The sequence below is a fragment of the Haliotis asinina genome, chromosome 7 (assembly GCF_037392515.1).
Source record: "Haliotis asinina isolate JCU_RB_2024 chromosome 7, JCU_Hal_asi_v2, whole genome shotgun sequence".
NCBI classification, from domain to species: domain Eukaryota; kingdom Metazoa; phylum Mollusca; class Gastropoda; order Lepetellida; family Haliotidae; genus Haliotis; species Haliotis asinina.
Genome location: NC_090286.1, coordinates 29,967,370 through 29,992,543, shown reverse-complemented (window position 1 = coordinate 29,992,543; position 25,174 = coordinate 29,967,370). Strand labels below are relative to the sequence as shown.

At 36.9% G+C, this 25,174-nt stretch overlaps 1 protein-coding gene across 3 annotated transcripts; it reads right to left on the bottom strand.

Moving 5' to 3' along the window:
* Positions 1-839: 839 nt before the first annotated feature.
* On the bottom strand, positions 840-25,174 carry LOC137290614 (EF-hand calcium-binding domain-containing protein 14-like). Of its 3 annotated transcripts, none has more exons than XM_067821672.1 (15): positions 22,215-22,550; positions 20,085-20,233; positions 18,637-18,782; positions 16,637-16,735; positions 15,407-15,529; positions 14,833-14,928; positions 13,772-13,864; positions 12,842-12,949; positions 11,388-11,510; positions 10,351-10,446; positions 9,889-10,030; positions 9,328-9,402; positions 8,277-8,366; positions 7,479-7,682; positions 840-5,465 (listed from the first exon to the last, which is right to left on the bottom strand). In XM_067821672.1, the coding sequence occupies exons 1-15, from the start codon at positions 22,367-22,369 to the stop codon at positions 5,437-5,439; spliced, it is 1,728 nt and encodes a 575-aa protein (XP_067677773.1). In that variant the 5' UTR covers positions 22,370-22,550; the 3' UTR covers positions 840-5,436. The 3 variants fall into 3 exon arrangements, with proteins under 3 accessions (XP_067677773.1, XP_067677772.1, XP_067677774.1); XM_067821671.1 differs by lacking the exons at positions 20,085-20,233; positions 22,215-22,550 and adding exons at positions 23,663-23,844; positions 24,912-25,174 and having other exon boundaries at positions 1,536-5,465; XM_067821673.1 differs by lacking the exons at positions 9,328-9,402; positions 20,085-20,233; positions 22,215-22,550 and adding exons at positions 23,663-23,844; positions 24,912-25,168 and having other exon boundaries at positions 5,339-5,465.

Below are 25,174 nucleotides of genomic sequence, written 5' to 3'. Positions count from 1 at the left end.
CGATCAAGCCAGCAAGCCTTACTATCCAAACTATACCTTAAACATTCCTTCCTTGATATCATTACTATCACTACTAAACCTACCTAGAAAGCAGATTTATTTTGTGGAGATACAGGGATGGCAACAGATGAAAGAGATTTCTGCTGAAAATCAGGCCCCCGACAGGATGGATTGATTTGCATTTATATTCGCGGATTTCCGAGGAAAATTGCCATCCCTGGCAATAACAGTGTCCGTTGGAATCCTCAATATCCTTAAAATAATCCATTACATAAGACATGGAACCTACAAAATTCAAAGTACAGTTTACATAATCTATAAGACATTTTAAAAAAAAAACATTTTTTTTTGGAAATTATTTTTAGTTGTAATTTCAGAGTACAAGAAAACAATATTCAAAACTGTTATTGTTTCTTCTTGAAATCATTATTAACATTATCATTTTTTAAAATTAATATTTAAGATAAATAAGAAAAATAAAAGGAAAATAGAAACAGGATACAAGGCCAAAGGTTTGACTGAGTGGTCAAAGTTAAAAAAAAGTGAGTGAGTGAGTGACCACATTTTATGCTGCCTTTTGCAATATTCCAGTAAATATGATGTTGGGAGACACCAGAAATGGGTTTAACACATAACACAGGCGTGATGAACGAATGTTTTAACCACTAGTCTTCCCCAATGCTCCTAATATTTGACTGAACCAAAACGAAACAATTAGATGGTCCTTTCAATGTGACTGCTCAACCTGTCAGTGAGAGAAAGCATCAGCACATTTAAAGGTGTGTGGTGGTGACAGTGACCATATACACTGGTTCAGCAGTAAATCACAAACTTACTGCTTTGTCGTTTTACGTTTTTATTGAATATCAATCAAAAATGGCTCTCATATTCTGATTCTGGCATTTGGTTTGGAAGATCTGCAATCTGGATAATACTCCAAGACTTTATTGGGAAAAAAATACCCTAAATGAGATCAGAACACTAAACATGTTGACCAACTCAAGGGTAAGAAAATATGAGCGAATATGGTTTTACCCCACTTTTAGCAATATTCTAGCAATATCACAGCAGCGGAAACCAGAAATGGGTTTCACACATTGTACCCATGTGCAACAAACAAATGCTTTAACCACTAGGCTACCCCACTGCCCCAACGTCTGAGGGAGTGAGGATAGTTTTACATCATTTTTAGCAACACTTGAGTAATATCACCCAATGGGAGATCAGAAACTGTCTTTGCCCACTGATCTCATTACATAATGAACATATTGTTACAAACTGCTAAATCAAGGAATCACCTCATCCAGCAAGATGAACGACTCTATAACAACACTCTCCATCCATTACGCTTCAATAAATATCTGGGGTAAATATCTATCAATTGTGTTTCACCAATGATATGTAGGGACAAAATAGCAAAGACTAGCATAAGCAACACGGAATCATCACAAGCAATTATCAAAATCTGAGAATTGACATAATCATGAAAATTCCTTCAAGGTGTCTATGTACAACTATTTACATACATACAAATTGAGAAAAATAAAACATCTTTATTTACAATGCTAAAGGGTGATGTTTGAACACGGTAGCCTTCTTAGAAAGCTTGATATGAACTTTGTTTCCATACAATGATATGGACAATGCCTCTTCAGTCACTAATCATTGATTGGTACATGATTCTTCATACAGTGAAATGCCATTACCACATTTTACTCTTAGGCCACACCAATTTCAGTTCTTGTTTTATGGATCGACCATTTGTGGGTATTTTTTCAAGAATAAGAAAAAAAAAAAAAAAATTTTCAGATCTCAAAAAATAGAATCCTTAAGTTTTTTTTGGCCCAAACTGTCGGCTTACTGGATGATCACCACCCTCTTAACAATAAGACAGAGCTGAATACTAGCACAAAAATGTTTTCCTGCAATAAAAAACATACCAGGGTCTAAAGCATTTGACGACGATTTTCATGCAGATCCTGAGATCTGAGAACTGTCCATATTTTGATAAATTCAAAGAGAGACATTTCTGAATGAATCTCTGTGCAGATCATATTTCAACTATGATATGAATGATAACAAACCTGGTAATGTTATTTTCACTAAATATTCCAGAATACATACTGAATTATGAGTGAGTGGGTGACTTTAGTTTCACGCTGCTTTCAGCAATATTCCACCAGAAATAGGCTCCACACATTGTACCCATGTGGGGAATCGATCCTGAGTATTCAGTGTGACAAGCAAATGCTTTAACCACTAGGCTACCCCACTGCCGTATTGAATTATGCACTATTTGAGAGGCATACTGCAGAAACAATGTGCTGATTCACACAGTAGTGACATTTCCAGATCGTCCAAAATCACCCACTGCATATCTACAGAGATAGAAATTTTTGAATAAATCATCTTTCCAGGTAATTTCACTCTGATTCTGGTGTAGTGTTTCAAGGCATTTCACTGTATAACAAAAAAGGAATGGATAACAGTATCAATATTTCAAAAGAATATCTAAAACATGTTATTGTTTGAAAAGTGATTTAACAGTGGCCAATTTGAAATCCTGAAACGAAGGAATGTAAGAATGAAAAAGTCCTGATGAAAAAGTTTAAAATCTTTGAAATACAAATTCTGTGCTGGAACTATTCTCAAACCGTGCTTATCTGTAGAGCTCCGCCCAAAACTAAGAATGAAAACATTCATTTACACTAGGAACACAGTGAACACTACAAGTGTATCCCTAATATGTAGTGTACTTCGTAGGTTCAGACCCTCTCCCATTTCAAATGGGAATCACATTTGTGAATCACAACTCTGAATGATTTGTTCTTACATTTCCAAAATGAAATTGGGATTAAAAAAAAGATGTTGTGGTTCCAATTATCCAACCAGCCCTTGAATTCCCGTGCAGACCATAATTGGCATGAATGTAATAAGCCTTCAAGCATCATCGTTTTTTTCATAGCACGAGGGACATTGGTTATTTTGATAGGGAAAATTGGCATGATGGCCACAAGCTTGACCGAATAACAATTACACAATGATAAATGTGTTAACAGTATGTACTTTACCTCTACAAATAAATGGGAAAAACACCCTACCTACCTACCCTAAATTTTAAAGAGGTGTAATCTGAACAACAACAATTTTTTTACATAGCCATGTATAGGCGGAACATAAAAGCTGGGTGACACTATCCAGGTTGTTCAATAGACAACCAGGAAGTATGGGAGAATCTGCATGAACCAGTTCTACATTTTCTATAATATACTGACTCATATGTGCTGTTAAACTGTTGTAAATCAACATGTTGTCCATTATGGCACACACCTTACTTGTCGTATCATTACATCACAACTGGAGATATTACAAAATCTCACTATGTTCTATACCAACAGCAAAAAGTTTCCATCTCATCACATGACAATTCACAGAGACTTCAGTGAACACAAGTCTTCCAGTATACACAATGTACATCTAAACAAAGTAGACAAAGTAGTATATTACGTTCAAAATAAATCAGACTGGAGATTGAATTTGTTTGATCATACTGTTTTAAAATTTACAACCTGGATGTGGGGTGAGTGAGGGTGATGCACCGCTCAAATACCGGGGGACACTAACCACATGACCTTGTTCAATTTAAGACAAGTCTGAAAAGTGAGTGAGTGACTTTAGTTTTGCTTCTAGCAATATTCCAGCAATATTACGGAAGAAAGTGTAAAGATGTCAAGATCATGTTGTTTACAACACGTTAAAAGACTTATTACATGTACTAGCAATTGTTGATCTTGGAACCTAACAAGTCTGAGACGGATAACATATTTTTCAGCCAGTCTGAACAATCATTCAGAAAAGTCGCTGGATTTACAGAAATATGACATTTACAAGAACAAAACTGCATTTCACATTTGTCCTTTCTAATATTACATCCTAGACTAAATTTATCGAAGAAAAGTGTATGTGCCATGTGGAATAGTGCAAACACTTTCAACACATCTACTTGTTAGTTGCATACACTCTAAAACATAACAATAATCATACTAAGGTGGACAAAAGCATCCTTCCTTATCTCATACATACAGTGGTCATTTCCTTGTATGTCCTGACAGACTCAATGAAAATAACCTGGAGAAACATTATTTACTGTTTATCACAAATCTTAACAAGCATACAACTGACTACAGGGGTAGTGTCACAAAAAGCATTTAATCTGATCATATTTACAAGGATTCAGCACTTCTACATCTCATGATAAACTTGTTTTGTAATGTGTCTTGTGACCTTGGATATCACGCCAATCTTTCACTAAATGAGAAGTTGAATACGTCAATATTGACAACTCAATTACGGTAAAATGGGAAAATATATTTCTGGTCTTTTGCTTTCACACAAAATGACAGGAAAATGCATTGCTGACAAGCTCCCACGTATGATTTAACAACACATACCTGAACGGCATGATCTTTGAACTCTGAAGAATAACATCTAGTTTTCACTTATCTTATAATGCCCTTTTCACATTAACTCCTTAAAATGCTATAAAGTGACTTCTGAATTGTATTTGACAAAGTAAAAACAAAATAGTAATCACCCTACCCTCATACCTCAACATACTCGCAATCTGCATAGACAGACACGACGTGTCTTCGATCACATGCAGAGTGGTTTTTTTAAATTATTGTTTTCATTGTCAAGAGAGCAGATCAGAGTTACCTACCCTTGGGTAAAACAGTGCCAATATACAAAACCGAAACAAACAAGTAAAAATGATGCAGGCAAGGACCAGAAACACAATACTCCTTTTCATCTAATATATACAACCAGAGGAAAATCTTAAGTTAAGATGAAACTATTTGTTCTCATGGCAACGAAGCATTTATTTAATCATTACAAGAGGGAAATGGCAAATTTTACGACCAGGCACATTCTGCTTGATTCTTTTCAAGGCAATTCCAAAAAGACCATCAAAATTTCGGTGGGTGTTGTAACTATTTTCATCAAGAAATCAATTTTTAAAAAATAGTTAAATTCTGGATTGAAAAATTACATTTGTATTTAGTTGCCACGATTTTCTTTCTTCACCGAGAAGTATTCATATTTGCAGATGATTTAGGAATTAAATACATCTGGTTAAGGCATAACTAACAAATTAAGTGTTCTTTAGCAGCTAATTCTAACTATCACAGTCACACCGTCACAATGACAACAAACTCCTGTGTAACCATGGCAACTATTTCATAATCTAGTCATACCAATTAACACTTCTGATGTGCTCTGGTAACAGGGATAATGAGCAACTTTGTCAAATATTTTTGTTCATAAAAATATGGTGATATTTCTTCTAAATATATGTCTGAACAACCAGTTGATGATCACCAATTATAATCCTTGTTTATAAAAATAGATGCTTTTCTGTCTTCTTCATCTGTGATTTCAGGCAAATATTTTCTCCAGATCTTCCTCTGTAAAAGAATATAAATGACAATCGTGAAGAAGCAAATATGGTAACTGTCCAAAACAGTGTTGTTGGTTAATGCCACAAATCAACAGGATTCCAACTACTGAGAATGGACCAGAAAATCCAAATTAATCTTATGACCAAAAGTGCATACTCACATTATCAACAGAGACACCTAGTCTCACCTACCAAATCCATAGCCTGCCTTTTTCCACCAGCATACATTGCTGGAAACATATTCAAACACATAACTGCAAGTGGATCATACAAAATTACAATAGGTGGCTGGGTTCAACACTGTTTGATTTGGTTTGGTTGATTATTGTCAGCAGTATTCCTGTTATAAGGAGGCAGTCTGTAACTCATTGATTCTGGACTAGACAATCCCATGATCAACAGCATGAGCATCAATAGATGCTGTTGGGATATGATGATGTGTGTCAATTAAGTCAGCAAACCTGACCACCAAATCCTGTTAATTGCCTCTTACAAGCTTGGGCTACTGAAGGCCAATGCAAACCAGGATCTTGACGGGACTTTGAACTGTTTTTCTTACATCCAACTCTTAAGCTGAGACAAAAACTCACCTTATGCACATCTGAGGCATTTACCACTTTGATAAAGCACATGAGCACTGGTTAATGCAGATAAACCAAGAAACTTAAATAAGGTGAACTACAGACAAAACCCACACTGAGGTTGCACGTATGCTAAAGGGAGACAACTCTGCACATCAAACTGCAGGCTTCTAACACTTTGTGTGCTTTGTCTCCCTTAGGAATTACTGCTGTTGAATGGGGTATTATATTACAGCTTATCAGCCTCGTGTGAAATAAAATACTATGACCACAGTGATATTTATTTCATGGTAGTGGACAGTGAGAGACTATGCTTTATGTTTTGATAACTCAGAAATTAAAATGTGTTTGTTTGACTGTTGTTTAATGCCACACAAAGGAATATTCTATAGGCCTTCTAATGAGGCTGGATCTGAGTTGGTTTAATGATTCCAGCAATATTCAAATAATATTACTGCAGGGGCAACACTAAACGCTTTACACTTTGTATCCATATGAGCAATCAAACCTGGATCTTTGCTGTAATAAATGAAGACATAAAAATAATATAAGGCAACCCCCACCACCCTAGATCAGACTAATTAATGACTGCTGTTATGAAGTATATATGTTGTCTTAGTATGATGACATACCATCGAGTCTAACAACTCAACATCTTAACTGCTATAAACTTTCAAATATGTAGGGATAATGAACTTTCAATTTTGATAGGAAGTGTAAACGTTAACAAACGTGTCAAGGACAGACATGTTATGAACACACCACCATTTCCCTCTATTACCACCCCTAAACACAACGTATGATATGCATGTGCACAACGCAGTAGCCCCATATATGTGCATGGGTTCCCATTCTGGATTTTGACACTTTTTCACGAAGATTGAGAAATCATTTAGAACACACCCCTGGCATCACACATATGTTAGTGCTTGTTTCTAGTTGTTTGCTTTAAAAAGAAAATCATACACAGTGCAAGCTGTCTAAACCGGCACTCATTGGTACTGAATAAATAATCCAGTTTTGACAGTGTGCCGGATTTCAGAGCTGATGACAAATGTTCAAGTCACGGATGGAACTGAGATTTTAAGCCGGTGTTGACAGCTTGCCGGATTTGACAGATGCCGGATTTGACAGATGCCGGTTTTGACAGCTTCCACTGTACATGCAAATTACATGCCATACACCAATCATCTTTCCAAAGTGACTACATACCAAATAACTAAAAGGAAGTTAAAAGGAAGTGCAAATGGTGATGCACTCTCAAAAGATTCAATAATATCATATCAACATCGATTGACTCCAATAAACCTCCTAGATATTTTTAATTGTCTATAAAAAAAATGAAGATCCGCTAGTTTATTTTTAAAGAGTATATTAAAAGGATAAGCTGATGGGGAACTATTCTACCCCTGAATCCATAGTGACATTAGCATACTTACTGGTTGTGTCAGTGTGATCAGTTTGGGATTTGAAACCGAGTGCAGCTGCAAATTCATTTATGGTGTATTTGCCATCACTGTCAGCATCAAAAGGTTTCAGTTGTTCCTTATTTGGAGCTGCTGGTCCTAGGTAGTCAGGCAGGATGTCTGGATCTACCCTGCCATCACCTTGTCTATCCCAGCGATTGAAAAATGTTTCGAGGTCTGAAAGGAAGCAAGTTGCTTGCAGGATATTTCAAACTGGCATAGCAGACAGCCTTTAAAATTACTGCTGCAACTTGTAAGTTGCACACTTAATGAGTTCCGACTAATATGAGAGACAAAACAATATGTATTAGTTGTTTTGATGTTGAATGATGTACCACACAATATAAGGCAGTTTTCTGTAAAATCAATGAATCTGAACCAGATAATCAAAAGCATGAACCAAGAAAACTGCAAAGGAAAGGATAAGGTTTTTGAGAATTTAAAATTTTAAACACCTGTTTAAACACACTGAAATCATCTATAGTCTCAAAGAAACTATGTTTGTCAAATGAAAAAGCAAAACAAAAAATAACTAGACTCATTACATCCTATGCAAATCTGCTTGTAGCAGTGGTTTAATAAACAGTAATCCCTATGCTGGAGTGGAAAAAACCGGGTCTTCAATCCACAAAGCAAACATTGTGTTAAAGTGATTGCAACTTCCATACTTAGCATAGACTTATTGCACTATAATGATTCTGAGAAACCATGACCTCATGCCCAAACACTGATGTTAACAAACAAACCAGTCACAACAAAACAACTTATCACCTGCCATGTTGTTGATTCCCTTGATTACAACTGCAGGTGTTGGCTTTACGGTTGTAGATGCAGGTGTTGTTCCAGGTGTAGACAGGTTTCCTATAAAGAATGGCAAATGTTAATTGAGCTCCAGCCCTTAACAGTGAACAGTTGTTGGTACAAACAGTACACATTCACAGGCCCCCTAAGTAACTGAAGGAATTACAGCAAATTTGAAGAATTGCATCTCAAATGTAAACAGATGCAGCCCACTCGTAAAACAATTGCAGTAATATCGGCAGTTTAGCGGTAATAACATAAACACAACGCCCCTTTCAGAAGCAATGTAATACTTGGAACATGCTTGGCCATCGTCGGAGATTTCTCGGCTCCTTTCCGTGATTTGTCAAGCATTCACTCATCACAGTGTAGACCCTGGTTTGACTGCCAATATTGGTACAATTTGCGAAGCACGTTTCTGATGTCCACAGCTGTGATATTGTTGGAACATTGCTAGAAGTGGCATAAACTCACTCACTCTTCTATAATGAAATTAAAAAACCTCTTACTTCTGATCACTTATCAGATTATAAATTATAAGAAACACCTCAGACTGATGCACCTGATTTGATCTCCACATCACCAAAATAGGATATATTCATAGGATTAGAGTAACCTTTCTCCCTTACCAATGTTACAAATTGGAGTGATTGGGTTTACATCATCTTTAGAAATATTCCAGAGATATCACAGCAGGGAGGACCTGGCCTAACTTATCACACAAATGTGGCAAATTGTATCTGGGTCTCTGCGAATTCCTTCTCCATTAGGCTAAGCCACCGCCCCATCACAAATTTGAAGTAATTTGTACAATTACATGATACAAACTGTAGTCAGAATCAACTTGTAGACTACTACAGGTATTCAAACTAGCATGACATTGTGGTAAAAATCATGACAGACACAGACTTACACAATATTTCAAGTTTCTAAGGTTCAAACAAAGTGTCAAGGCTAAGTAACAAGTAACCCAGCTCTGTACAATATATATATCTCCTAGTTTATATCCAAAAGCCAATACCTTTAGCAGAGACAGGAGATGAAACTGGGGTTTGAGGTGTCGTTTCCATGGTTGCATTTGAACTTTGACCCTGAGCTACAGGAAATAAAGAAACGACAAATCATATTCCAGGAGTGAGACATGCAACATAAGGAAGAAATATGCTCAGATGGAACACATACACAAAGACAGAGGTTGAAAGATCAACTGGAAGTTCTCATGCAAAACACAACATAAGAAACAGCACAGTACTGTGAAAGAAGGGGAAATACAACATGCAAATGAGGCATAATATAAAGAAATATAAGTGAAGTATGATTTCAGAACCAGTGCTTTTTTTCCCAACAGCAAATCCACTTACAGTGTTCAGTCATGCGCATGAAGACATTTACGGATAGACAACTTCTTTCTTGCAATGGATGCAATGTTTCGGTATTTGCAAGAAAGAAGTTGTCTATCCATAAAAGTCTTCATCCTCATCATACCAACTTCTAAAATGCCACTTACAGAAGTGTTCAGTCATGTTCAAGATAACTTCTTTGTGAAAAGATTCAAAGGGAGACAACCCTCCACACATCCTACCTGATGGGAAGTGTGCGCCAAGAAAACGCAGGATTCCTGCTATATGAGCTGTCACATTATTCAGCTCGTTCCTGTTCTTTGTATATGCAGTAAAAAGGTGATTAACCTCCTCGGTAAGTGTCAGCACAGTGGAGTTTAAATACTGGAATGAAAGTGGGGACAACATTTAAATAAACTAATGGATACTTTCAACACCCCAAACAGTTTTCTTTCACCTGAAGAAAGGGCAAGAAGAAGCCCAACTTCATTGTGTTATACAATAAAGAAGAAGTTGCCACCCATATATATTTGTCTTATACTTTTCCTTGTTTATTAAATTCAGGGAGATTCCAGGAAGACTGCTATGTTGCATGTCACTTTTGTGCTACGTTTCATTACAATGTCCATCTCTTCTGGTTAAGTTTGACTGGATTTATTTCACACATAAATAGAGCAGCCCAGAAACTTAATGAGGATACTCACTTCCATGCTGATCAATGCATCTGTTGGAAGCAATGAGTGTTCTCCCCCTTGTTCAGATGATCGTGATGAGTTGATACTGGCAATGTCAGACTGCAACTGAAACACCAGATGCATAGATAAGGAGGGGATTTATATGCATTTTCAGTCATATACATGTATTTAAGCATGTTTTTTAGCATGTACAAATGATGTACTTGGAACTGATGAACTGATAATAGGTGATATGAAAATATGGTTGTTTGGTTGGTTTTTCATGTGCACTCTGCAATATTCAAGCTATTTGGAGACAGTCTGTAAATAATCAAGTCTGGACCAGAAAATCCAGTGATCAACAGCATGAGCATCAACATATGCAAACAGTATATGATGACATGAATAACAAATATGGGTTGCTGAACTTCATGGGTACATTATATACAGTGAAGCCCTCTAAAATGGCGGCCATCCAATCTAGCATGGTCTCAATATTGGCACTAGAATTTGTCCCTGCAGAAAATTGTTAATTTATGATCATATACACATCCTCTAATATGCTGTCAGTCTGTTCTGTATTTCGGCAGAACAAAGACCACCCAACTGACTGGTTTTACAGTAATCAACGCTCTCTAAATCTTGGCTCTCCTCTTGATTGGCCAATTAGCTGAATGCATATGAACAGTTAGCCCCTCATTGAACAGTTAGCCCCCTCATTAACCACCCTCTGACAGGAATTGCAGCAAGAGTCCCATTAACTAACTACCACATTAAGCGTGCTAAGCTCATAGATGTTGCCTGATAAAAGCAGTATGTATAAGGATTAGGGAAATTCATGTTTGACATGTCATTTGTATTATAAACTAAAATGTCATGTCACAATTTGTGAGCCACTCACTATGTCTTACACCTTACGAAAGATTATTCTCAGATAAATAGGCAAAAGTTATCTAACCCTGTATGTCTCTATACCACCATTTTGTGTCTGTCCCAATGAATGCTGGTTTAGAGGGCTTCCACTGTATATATAAATGACTTCAGAATGCTTTTAGAGCTGAACCTACTTGAGAGTACATATCCTTCAACGACGTCAACGTAATGGTGTTGTTTTCCACCCTGCCCAACAAAGCAGATAGAACAGCCATGTCATTTGACGAGGAGGAATCCACAGGCGCTCCATGAATCAGCTAAGAATACAGAAATATTAACACTGTTAGATGTTTCAAACATTTGTTTCACAGACAAGTGTGTAAGTTCAATGTCGCTTTCAGCAGTATTCCAGATATATGACTTCAATGAGGGAGAAAAGTGTTGTGGATGTACACCATAGGCCTTTACCACAATGGTGAAACCAAGAAGCACAGAGATGGTGCTGGAGACCAGCAATCTTGGTGGGTGTAGGGGTTCGGTAGTTGTTGCTGATGTGCTCAAGGTTGAAAACTCTGCCAGTCTAAGTAAACTTATTCTCAGTGTATTTCGTTACACTCCACCACTGAGTCTAACAAAACCTAGTAGAAGGTCGCGTAAGGTAACCTTTGAGCGACCACTGATCATCCAATCATTTGCGAGATGATTAAATAGATTTAACCAATCAGACAACCGCTACTATTTAGGGATCGGAGGGACTTTCAAAATATTCAGGACACTGACACAGATCCCTCCACAAACAAAAATCCACATATAACAGTTATTTGACCTGCAGTATATACGCTTTGGGGTCTCTTTTGACATGGTTACCATTAGCTAATATTTCCGCAAGATAACATCCTTGAATATTGCCGAAACATTATTTTCAGCGACTGTTTACTTACTCACCGTTGTCATGGTTGTACGTATGCTGTGAGCATTATCCGGAAGCAAGTGTATGCTAAATAGCATTCGGAATCGTTCGAGTATGAACCTTTTCGAGATAAAAGTTCAAAAGGTATGCACAAATGTGCACTTTTGCGATTTGGTAAGTGTGTTCTGATTGGTCAATCTCAAAGGTTACCTGACGTGACCTCCCATAAGGTTTTGTTAAGACTCAGTGGTGGCATGTAACGAAAAGTACTGAGGATTTTACGTAGACTGACAACTTTGCTTAGTGAATTGCAGAGAAAACAGAAAATTGTCCTGAAAAAAATGTTGCAACAGATGGAAAGGGATATCTTTTTTTTGTTCTACATTTATAAGCCTGGAATTGGTGATAGTGCTCTTTTCCGGATCAGAACAGTAAAACCGTTCAATGTTTTAGATATAATAATTGCACAGGTTTCTGACATGATCAACACTGAAGTATGCCTGAAATAAATGAAAATGCTGATTTTTAAGACTTGCTCAGTTTAAAAATTCCTGAAAACCTTTAAAATCAGTCCTTTTGACTACTGTAACATCCAATATTATTGATTACAACATCAACAGCTTATGACGACTAAATGGTATATTTTACAAATCAGGTTCTCTGATTGTTGAGTTGAGGCATGACTTTCACACAGTATCTCAATAAATTCACTAGAAATACCACAAATAAACAACCTACCAGACTTTTAAGTGCATTCACTGCTTCGGTCTTGCTGTCAGGTGCTGCCGATGCTGTTGGACTGGGCTGCTGATGACTAGTGAAATTCTCCAGCAAACTCAGTCTTGTCTACAACAGACACACACAGTATTAAGACGGTGGGCCGTGTAAAACCTATGTCAAACCTGCATCAAGACTCTATCAAGCCTATGTTGAGCTTGCATTAAGACTGTGTCAAGAATGCAGGAAGACTGTCAAGCCTATATCAAGATTCTATCAGACAAATGTCAAGCCTGCGTCAAGGCAGTATCAGGACTTATGTCAAGCCTACATCAAGGCTGTGTGAAGTCTGCATCAGACCTATGTCAAGCCTGCATTAAGACTGTGTCAGACCTGCATCAAACATTAGGAAAACCTATGTCATTGTCAAACCTGCATCAAACCTGTCGAAAGTCTATGTCAAACTTGCATTAACCTATGATGCTTATTCCAAGGCATACCCAAAATCTCAACACAGATACCTTTCATTTTTGCAGGAACATAAAAGTTTCAGAAAAATGTTCCTGTTAGCAGCTTGAACATCTTCTATGATCAATACCCTGTAACTTTTTCAATATTCATTATGACAACAATGTTTTGTGCCTAAAATAAATAAATAAATAAATAAATAAATAAATAAATAAATAAATAAATAAATAAATAAATAAATAAATAAATAAATAAATAAATAGTCATCTATTCATCAGTTCCTTACACACAATGGTACAGAAGCATTCCAGGTAACATGATCCAGTTTAAGCTCAATGAAATAAAAAAGTTCTAATTAAGGAAAACCATGGGCAAAGGTAAGAAATGGGTAAACACATCTCTCTGTATCATTAGCGGATGGTCCAAATATAAATATAAACAATGACATTTCCTGAATAGCTGCCAGGAGAGTTGTTTACTTACCTCGTGTGTTAAAAGGCTGCTGTTTACTGCTTCAATCTTAGCCACAAGGCTGAGGTTTAGTTTTTTGATGTCTTCTTTAAGCTGGGTCAACATCTACAACAAATATATTAGGACCATGCGTTGAAATAATATGTTTCATATATCAAAATATGGGAATCTATATACTGAGATATTTTCACATTAATGAGTGAGTTAAGTGTTACGCTGCAATCAGTAATATTCCAGCAATATTCCAGCTATACAAATATACAAATATACAAGCTCTACAAATAATCGAGTCTGGACCAGACAATCAAGTGATCAACGGCATGAGCACTGATCTGTGCCATTGGGAACCAATGACATGTGCCGACCAAGTCATAGTACCTGACCACTTGATCCTGTTAGTTGCCTCTTATGACAAGCATAGTCGCCTTTTGTGGCAAGCATGGGTTGCTACCCCGGACTATTCTACCCCGGACTTTGATGGACCTCTTTTTGTTACATTAATCAATGCTAGACCTTGACTGTATATAGAGAGTGGTTTGAAATAGATATTGTGGATAACTATACACACATAGTAATGAAATTTGGACAGTCCCCTGACCAACAGCTGGGAAGCATCCACACAATGTTTAACAAACTATACAGAATATAAGAGCTGCAACGATTCATCAAGACCCTGATTCAATACGTTTCTCGTTATTAGAGCCTCAATTCAACCATTTCTTATTTGATTCTGCATACAAGTACAAACATCAGATTTCATTTTACCCTCAGAGACAACATTTCTTGCTTGTAATCCGTAGAACTGATATAGTGATAATGTCAATGGTCAAGGAAACTCAAAACTAAGGTGTCTGATTTGATTATCAATCGAACCGAATCATTACAGCTCTAATGGACATATGCATCCAGACCTCTACTCAGCTAAATCAGCAAATGGCCACGAACATGACCACATCACCAGTAGAGGACGTAACGTGTATGCGAGACGGTCTGTCGTTACGTGTACAAGTGACCACCTGAGAGGGGGTCAACTCATACTCATCACATCATCTCCTATGTTGAAATGACTGTACCTGCAGAGTTCCAGCTTGAGACAGATCATTCCCTTCACTTCCCTTCTCTCTACCAGGCTGAACATCAGGACTGTCGAGGGACCCACTTGGCTTACTCTGAATCATTCACAAACCATCCTCATTATTTTGACAATAGGTGAATTATTTGTGTCTTCTCTCCATGATCTTAACAACAGAGGGAGTGAGTGAGTGAGTTTAGTACTGAACCACTCTTAGCGATAGCCCAGCAATATTATGACAGGGTATACCAGAAACAGACTTTACTCATTGTACCCACGCTTTAAGCATTAGGCCATCACATGAACATAATACTATATGTTCATTTTCTGCATTTGTCCAGCAGACATGTGCAAAACTACACTTATCTTTCTCAATATAATACCCACTGGCATGAGTATTTTTGTTAGGAAATTATCCCTTTCTAAGTGGCACCAACTTAAACTCTAACAAATGGACATAAGTTCAAAAGCCACATGAGATGTGATGAGTGAGTTTAGTTTTTCTGGCAATATTCCAGCAATATCGCAGCAGTCCACATGAGATGTGACTACTGAATGGGTCAAGTGAACTCTACCTGAATATTTTTCACTCTTTCTGCCAGATCTTTCAGCTGTTGCTCAGCAGACTTCTGAAAATCAGTGAGAGTACTGAGGGTCTTCTTAGCTACCTGAATGTCACTTCCCATACTGGCAACACTCTGAAACACACAAGGACACATGGCACTGATCATTCATGGAACAAATCATGACAAAATTCAAATGCAAGATTCCAAGATGTCCAGTAACTAATTGAAATCTGAACAAAACCACTGTCTGAAATATGAATTTGTACTATGTGTATGAGTCTACAATATTCTACCTATAATATCAAACCTAGTATTATTGTTAACATTTGAACAGCAGCTTGTGATACACATCTAATTACTCCAAGTTTCTTCCTACTTAGACTGGGCACTACTCTGGGAGTTGGCCTTATCTATCACATGGACTCATCAATATAGTCTCAACTGTAAAAACTGAACTAGGGTTACATGAAAACTGTTATGGCCTAAAATATACTGGACAAAATAAGTTAAGGATATTGGTATTTTTATGACTGATATTTTATCACTGTGTCAATGAATAAATACATCACTATTCATAATTTCAAAAGATACAAATATCCCTAACTATTTTCGTCCAGTGTATAAAGTGATGATTTGTTTTTGTTTGTTCAGGGGTGGGTAGAACCCATTGCCCAACGTCCCAGTCTAGTGGTTTTTCCTGTCAGGCAAGCTAATTTGTTATATCACGCTGTAACAGTGTCCAGTTGATTTTCCACTGTTAATTATGTTGTTTATTTACATAATCAACAAGAAATCGGCTGGTTTAGTGGAAAAGTTATCAGGGCAAGTGATTTTACAAGTGCAAATGTACTGGGGTACTTTATCAATTCAAGAATTATTTCCATCCCTGTTTGTTGTTTCATGCTGCCCTCAACAATATTCCAGTTATATGGGAGCGGTCAGTAAATAACCAATTGAATTTGAAACTGAAATAATTAATCCATTGATAAAAAGCATGTCAATTGTTAATTGCCATGTTTCAAACAATCAGTGACTCTGACCATCCAATTCTGTTAGTAGTCTCTTACAACAAGCATGAGTTCCGAATTCTTACCCTGATGTTCATGGGTGTCAAGTGATGACTACAAACCGCAACACCTGAACAAGGCCATGACCATACTGGTACTTGTTTAGTTCAAGGTGAATGGATTGCATGCAAATGATAAACGAAGCAGAGACTGTTAAAACTTGTAAACTTACGCTTGTGAGTGTATCAAACTTTGTTGGCAGGTCTTTCAGCTCTGGAGCAGCTTTGAGGCTCTCTTTCAGCCCATTTGTTGTCTGACTTAGGCTGGACAGCTACAAACAACATGAACAAAGGAGATTACTCTCAAAGATTCTGTCCATTATGACAAATAGATGGGAAAAGTCCAGTTACAACATATTCCAGTTACTACACATCACCCTAAAGGCTGATTCTGTAAAAGCACTAGGCAGTAGCACAACTGCAAACAAGAATGAATATGCATTAAGTGTTTCATCTTGATCCTGAATTGCAAGGGGTCCTTTCAGGAAGAATGAGGGTCTACGTTGTGAAACTGAGTGCACTGTACAGTAAGATTTAGCACTAACTGTAATCATGGTAATTACAGAAATGGTGAAGAATTTGGCACAATGAAAATTACTGTGCGTCTGCAGAGATGCAATACTGTACATATTGTTTTGTAGACTGGTGTCAATTCCATACAACTGCTGTTACTTGATACACATTTCTGCATCACAGAACTTTGCCTCAGACTATGAATACAGGGCCTGTTAGGGTTAGTTTAGTTGCTTTACTTTAGGCCAGAACAATTTTACTTCTTTTTTTTTTCCTTCCGGGTCCACTGGTCATACTTTTTCAAGAAAGAACAGTGAAGAAAAAAGCACAACAGGGCAATTTATCCTGCTCAAAAAATAAAATCCTAATGTTTTTATTGGTCCAAAATGCAAACCTAAAAAATCATTTTTTTAGACTGTATTTTGGACATATACACTTCATAAATTGTCAAAAGTAAGATACTGTTGGTACTTAGGAGAAATATTACTATGACTGGTTATTTCATATTTATTCTTTTACCTCTTTACTTCAGGGTTTCTGAGGACAAAAATATGTAAAACATGAATTAAACTGGTCTGGCCTTACCTACAATCAACCAGACCCCACCGACCCCCATCACAATCACACACCAAAAAAACAAAAAACAATGGAAGCTGCTAGAGGAAACCAAATTACATTTGACTAATGAATTGATGCAAGGCTTGCATATATACATATAGATTAGAAAAGACGATGTATTACAATGAACGATTAACTATAGAAATTCAGCTCCAATGCTCCCTTTCCGCTCTGCCCATAACTCGATACTGTAACCATGGCAACCTAGGCATCCCGGTAATTACAAGCAATTGCCTAATATACAATACTGGTTAATCTCTGTATCTCTGTATTGATCATACCAGAGGTGTTCAATCATACAAGGCCACTGTACATTACAAAATTACCACACAGGTTATGCAAATTAAGCTAAAATTAACATTTGTATGCAATTATATATTGAAAATCATTACCTATATTACTTTCAGTTAACACTTATCACAACCTAAGATTATTACTAAAATAATACCCAACTATATGAAAGCCTTCATTGGTTCTGCTATCTATTGAATATGGATTAGTCTGTCGCACAGTTCCTGAACCACATTCTTTTTCCGACTGCCTAGCAATACCTGCAATAAGGCAAGTGTAGAATTCCTCAGGTTCCGAATCTCCCATCTCAATTGAGTTTGTTAGTTCCTATAAAAATTACATATATTCAAAGACCAAGGATGAATCTAAAAATGGGTCCCCTTAACATGTTTTGGTGATAACAAATAAACATCATGAAAATGTGAATGGGAGTGAATGTTAGCATGGCCTTAGTCCTAGTCTTACCTTTACTTTTAGCAATACTTCATCAAGATCATGACTGGCTATATTAGAAATGAGCTTTATAGATTGCATCCAGATAGGGAACTGAACCAGCTTTATGGTGTTTTTACCAATATCCCAGTAACATCACGACTGGGGACACCAGAAATGGGCTTTACACATTGTACCTATGTGGGGAATCAACCTGTGGTGAGTGAAACTACTGAAAACTTTAACCACTAGCAGGGCTTCAGTAAGGTTCAGTAGCAGTCTCTATAAAGAATATCTTGATAGTTCCATGGCAGTTTACCTGAGTTGTAATGGTTGTGAGATTTTTTGTGATCTTGCCGATCCCTTGGGGACCTGTGCGCATGTCCTGCACAGTTCTGTTGATAGACTGGATCTGACTGTGGTACTTCTGAAACTCTTCTGGTGCACCTTGGTTACGAGACTCCACTGCACAATGCACAGACACTGTTACATTTGGCATGTAAACATCAACAAGACACAGACTTTGGTCGATGATCTCTTATTTAAGAATTTACTGATATCATGTGACCTGCCATGTGAACGTTAGCTACATTTTATCTTTTGACATAAAAGCTCATGTACATTTGGAGATGTCGGTAAAAGGCTTTGGAGTTCACAAAAACACATCTTGTTTATATGTAAATAATATGAATGAGACTGAGTGAGTGAGTTTAGTTTTATACTGCTTTTAGCAACACTGCAGCAATATCATGGTTGGGTACACAAGACACTGACTTCACATACTGTACCCCTATGGGGAATCAAACCTGGGTCTTCAATGTGATGAGCGAACCTCACCCCCACTCTCGTGTCAATGAAAGAGCCAGTGAAGATTGTATTGTGTGCTCTCTCTCTGTGTGTATGTGTATGAGTGCGCGCGCATGTTTGTGTGTGTGATATGCAGCTTGAGATAACTGTAGACTACATATGCACTCAGTACCTGTTTCTAATGACCTCAATAAGCTGTATGGACTGATAATACACAAGGGAACATAAAATACTACAACAAGGATACCACTATCACAATAGTATTGTGATCAGGAAGCTACATCAGTACAAGAATGAATACCCAAGTTCAATTTCAAGGGTTATATTTTGACAATACAGTAAAAATCTTGTAGATCAGATTTGTTTGCTGTCCAACAATGCAGGAAAAAGAATTACTCGAGTTATGACAGTGATATGGAAATCACCAGGTCTGATCAGACTTTCCAGGGATAAGCACTGATCTTTAGTAATCGGTATGTGATCAACACAGCTACAACTTACAAGCCTGACCATCTGTTTAATTAAGTAATCTCCTATGACAAGCATTGTCGCTGCATACCACAAGCATGAGTTGAATGGATCTTCACGTTATAGTAGAGATGCGACAGGTGTCTACATCATGTACATATTCTAGCGATCATGGAAATAAAACTTACTGATGTTCTTTGAACAAAATCCATGATTATATTTGACATGGACATAGGCAGTTGAACTACATGGATTTAGGCTGGGTTAAACAGATCTTTGATATTGCTTGACCTGAGGCAATTTCTGAACTTTAATGCCCAAGAGGGCAGTATAAATCATTAACATTATCATATACCCTTCAGCTGTAGCTCTTTAATAATATGTCAACTGGCTATGATTTATAATTATAAGACATGCTTAATCAATCGTCTCAAGGACCTCATGTGTGTCAAAGGCAAGTGGGTTGGGATTTAGAGACTTGAGTTTATTTACCTGCGATTAGTCTCTCTCTTAGATTGTCAAGGTCTCTCTTAAGTTCAAAATGCATCCATATTAACCCCCCGCAGGCTATAAGGCAGGTTGTCATGACAACAAACACTAGCAAGGCTAAGCAGGAAGAGCATGGACAAAATCCAATCCATCTACAAGATGAAAAGAAGAATATAAATCATTTTCATAAGATCAATTCTGAAAATATTAATGATCTTGCAAAATTTAAAACTAAACAAAAACATCTCTAAATAGGCATATTTTTTTTAGAATATTAACTTGCTCAAAAGATTTTACTTTGATTTGCCAGTCGTTATGATGAGGCTTGATCATAATCATGTGGACCATTTTCAATGGCCACAATATTGATAAATAAGTATCGGAAATAATATTTCCGAAACAAATACAGCATGATTTACACATCATAATTCATCCTGACAAGACTATATCAACATGACTATCTCCTTTGAATTCAAACTGCTACCACATTACCATGAGCTTCTAAGCACTGAACATGCTGAATGCATAAAATGAGTTTTCAAAGAAAGCTTAGAAAAATTAGTCACCTTCTGCTTGTAAAACTCCATACAATGTATTATTACACACTAAAAGCAATGTTAAAAGGGACAGTAAGTTCACAGTTCTGTGCTTTTCAAATCATTCATGAAATATATGTGTGATGTCTCGGGTATATTTAACGTCTGATTAAAATCTTAAACCAAAACAATCTTAAACATAACACAACTGACTCAGTGTAAACTGGTTGCAGGTAGGTTTACGTTTATTAGTGTTAAAGAAAAACGAAATGTTCAGCCTACATTGAGAAAACATACTATAATATGAGAACATATTATTTCCATTTGCTGATAAATCATTCATGTCTTGCCATGAAGGAACTTCACAGAGCTTGTTATGTAAGACTATGTTCACTACCCAAGTTTAGACTCATTAGCATGATTAGTGTAAATGTTGCCACTTACTTCAATCAGCTGTTCTACACTAGATTTTGCTAAATAGTCCATACTGTTTACATATGAACTGATGTATTGAAAGACGAATTTAAAACATTGAAAACATTATTGTTTTCAGTTCAATAAATGATGAAACTCAATGAAAACTGGTGAATTCTTAACAAAACTTTACATCAAAACAAAGCGTTTCACATGTGCATGCTTTTCAGCAATTTGATGCATGATCCTCAAGCAATTCATCTGCATAAGGTTTGCAGTTGGTTTCCCCAATTTAGAGAAATCCATCTTTGATGTATCAAGGACTGGGAGAAAGAACTTTGACATTTTCAGGATTATTAAGCATTTTCTTAATTCAGAATGGGCCACTGTCCTTGTATCAACAGTAAACTTCAAAATTTTAATGGGCCATTTTTCACTCTAATGTGCAAAATCGACCATGGACCATGCCTTTCCAATCCCTGGATGAAACCCAATAATATATATGCAAAATATAGTGACTGCTTCAGTTGAGTCTAAACTTTTGATGGGTAGTATATAAAGTATAATACCACTAAACCATATTAAAATGAATACAGCAAAAGGTTTGCCTTAGGCCCCTGTCATTCAAGCTAGCTGTTGTAGATTTTTATTCCCAAACAAGACAGTCTGGTTATATGACATGTATGCGGTGGTCTCTGTAGAATAAATCTCTCTCATAATATAAGGTGAGCAAGGTAAAATAAGATGGGGATTTAATGCTGTTATTATTTCTAGAATTTCAGAACTGTCAACTTACTGCCCCTTCAGACTGGCTCAGTGCACAGATTTTTGACTTGCTGTAATCACTGCTTTGAGTGGTCACGCCAAATGTAATACTCACAGCATTATTACATACATATGACAGTAGATCTTGTTTCGGTTTTCATGCTTACACATCAAGGCTTGATTATGTAAGGTGAATACGCTGATGAGCGATTTACCTTTAAAAAGTTAATACACTTGCATTTTTGGATATGTCACTGAATCGCCAGCATGCAAATTCTGCCATATAATGTTAAGTATTCCGAAAATCAATAACTCTCTTTTAATGAGTCTACCTCAGGAAAGAATAATGAATTAGGCTGAAGGACAACGCATGAATTAATCATTACTTCTGACATGTAAGACGAAAACAATATCTCACTTTTTCCCATTCTGTTTGCCATTTGGGACGGAAAATTCTTCGACCTCTGATGAGTCGGAATCGTTAGAACGAAGTAATTCGTGACCGCTTTTGCTTTTTCTTCTCGGTAATTTCCCATTTGTGACAAGCGCATCGAGTTCTCGTCGTTTCTTCATCTTTTTGGACGGCTTAAAATCTACATTAATTCTACTTGAGGGCTCCAGCTTGTCAGACTATCGACGACGAACACACAAGAACCTGACGGGTCAAGAAGACATGGAGGAATTTTTGACATTAGTCTCAGATCAATAGGTAGCTATGTCGTCGACTTTTCATGTCGGACTCTCATCCGGAAGTAGAGCAGTAAATGTCAGGAAGGGAGAGAATGTGTCGTTGCACACCATTGGCTAAAATTATACAGCGCTGCTTGCATGATTTTATGAACGTTTTCACAACACAGTAACTCTCTTGAACCCAAGAAGTAAGGCTGGCATAAATATTGTTTATTGAAAGTTGTAACAGACGACAACATGGGTTGTTTGGTGATGGTAGGTGTCTTTGTTGTATCGATGTCATCGTGGTCAAATGGCAGGAGATGTTGCTCATGATATCAATCAATAAAAGGCGAAGGAATGATTGGATAATAAGGTAACATCAGTTATTCGGTCAATCAACTTCTTTAGGTGTCGTATTTAGGTCGATCAACAGCTGGTCATAAGTACAACCAGGTGATAAGTGAGATTTGACATCATTGATTAGGCGCAATAAAACAGTTGTCTACAACAGGATTCAATATGTCTCTGTTCTTCGAAACCGCTGCAAATGCGATGTATATGTGGTATTTTCGTATCTCGATTTAAGATTTGATCGATTGCGCCTGGATATTTCTATCTCCGAGGTCCGCCATACACTGGGATGAGCTGCCTTCTCACATGTAAATATGCGAATGTGTTTACAGTTAGATATCACAATAAATATTGCTCGCTACCACATGAATTCGTGACAAAACCGAATGACTTATGTTGAATTACATTCCCAGGTGAGCAGGTATTTGTTTTATTTCCAATATTTTCTTACTTCAACCAGTCTTAGAAAAAATGCGAATATGTGAGTGAATACATATGCATTTATTCAATAAACATATTTCAAGATATGGTGTCCGTTTTTATTTGCATTTTGTTTTAGACATTGGGTCTTGAATACTTACATTACTGTTATGTCGTCAATGTTCCGTTTTGTATGTGTGTTTATGAATGTGTTACTACATTCGGGCTGAGGCACTAAGTATTCAAACTCACTCACTCATGAAACAAGATGCACAAATGTACTAGCAGATCGTGAAAATCCGTTCACATGGCAAATTTTCACAAAATTATATGTTCACAAAATTAATGACACTTGCACAGAAACGTGTAAATGTGAGCATGGGATGGTTATACGAGGAAGCACTGGGATGACGCAATACCTACCTTGTTGCATTTGTTGTAACTGTGACTTCATCTCATACACCTGTCCCATTAGCCAATAACACACGACACCTAGCACTGCCACCGTTGCCAAGACAACAATCACCACTATGATTTTCAACATTGTCCATATTGGACACACACTTGTATCGCCGGATACGACCGACTTGTAGGAGCTTTTCTTTCTGGAATTCGAGAAAACACACGTGATAAATAACAGCTTCGCTGTTTTTCACTGATATTGATTCAAATATAATTTTCCAGATATGAAGTTTCGATTCACAACGTACATAAATATATGAGAATGAGAGAATGAGAGTTCTTCACAAATATATCCCCGGTGACCCACACCGGAGAGTCACAATAAAATGGCAATTTGGAGTACACGCTTTTTTATCATATTTAATTCCGATCAATAAGACTCCCCCGCATTCTCTAAATTTTAACGAGGAAAAAAATTGACTGTCTCTTTTTGAAGTTTGATATGTTTCCAAATGGCAATTTGGAGTACATGCTTTTTTATCATATTTACTTCAGATCAACATTTGTTTTATTGATTAGTGATAAGGTTAAGACTTCCGCCCGTACCGCCCCCACCCCCACCCTCATTGCCCTCCCTGCGCTCTAAATTTCAACGAAAATGAGTGGCTGTTTTTGAAGTTTGATATGTCTTTCAGTATGTTCAGATACAATGAAATAAACTTCTTAAAACTCGTCTTTATCTGAAGTCTTACCAAAACAACGTGGTAAATCAGTTCAATAATCTCAGATATTAAAATGATTTTATCATTTAGCACAGGATGATGGCATATCTTGAATTTGGTAGACCACAGAATCATGTACCTAATATTCTAAAAAACAAAAGTCAACATCTGCGACTTCTCATAATTTATTTTAAAACACACACACGGTCATTACGGTTGAGAGAGATATATTCGTGAAATACAATACTGAATATTTTGTCAAATGATATTATAATACACATGGCAAGTTTTTATCTTATCGCAATATGATATCGACAGCCGGTTCACGTGACGCCTACACACAATACTTGACAAGCACTGATTGATCTGTCAAGGGAAGCAACTCTGGTTGTTTACTTTCCGAAACTAGTATCATACACGGAAGTTTTTCAGGTTTACGCTCATTATCACAAACTAGGTAAACAAAACTACCCCTAAACCATTCATCATTCGCAGACATTTTTTTTTTCAATTGGACGACGACATTAACAATGAAATCAAACTCTTACTTTCTGGGCTTCTTGCCCTTCAAGGGAGGAAGTTTGAGATCTGGCGTATCGCTGTCTGAGTCAGAGTAGAGTAAGTTGGTATAATCCTGGCTAGAAGTTTTCAAACCTCCGTTCCTTGGTTTCATTTTGATCGTTAATGCTCTTAGACGATTAATGTATGAAGAGAACTGAACTGTAATCACAATATATCCATCCTGGTCCACGTAGGTATGTAAGACACACGAAGTCAAACTTTATGTGATGTGACGTTTAAGGGGGTGATT

Bases quoted from the DNA above. Each gene is read 5' to 3' on its own strand.
- LOC137290614 (XM_067821671.1), bottom strand. From the start codon at position 25,036: ATGAAACCAAGGAACGGAGGTTTGAAAACTTCTAGCCAGGATTATACC. The intron at 18,783-23,662 runs GTAGGTATTGCG...TGCATTGTGCAG, and splicing joins GTTACAACAAATGCAACAAG to TGGAGTCTCGTAACCAAGGT. The intron at 13,865-14,832 runs GTACAGTCATTT...TATTTGTTGTAG, and splicing joins CTCAAGCTGGAACTCTGCAG to ATGTTGACCCAGCTTAAAGA.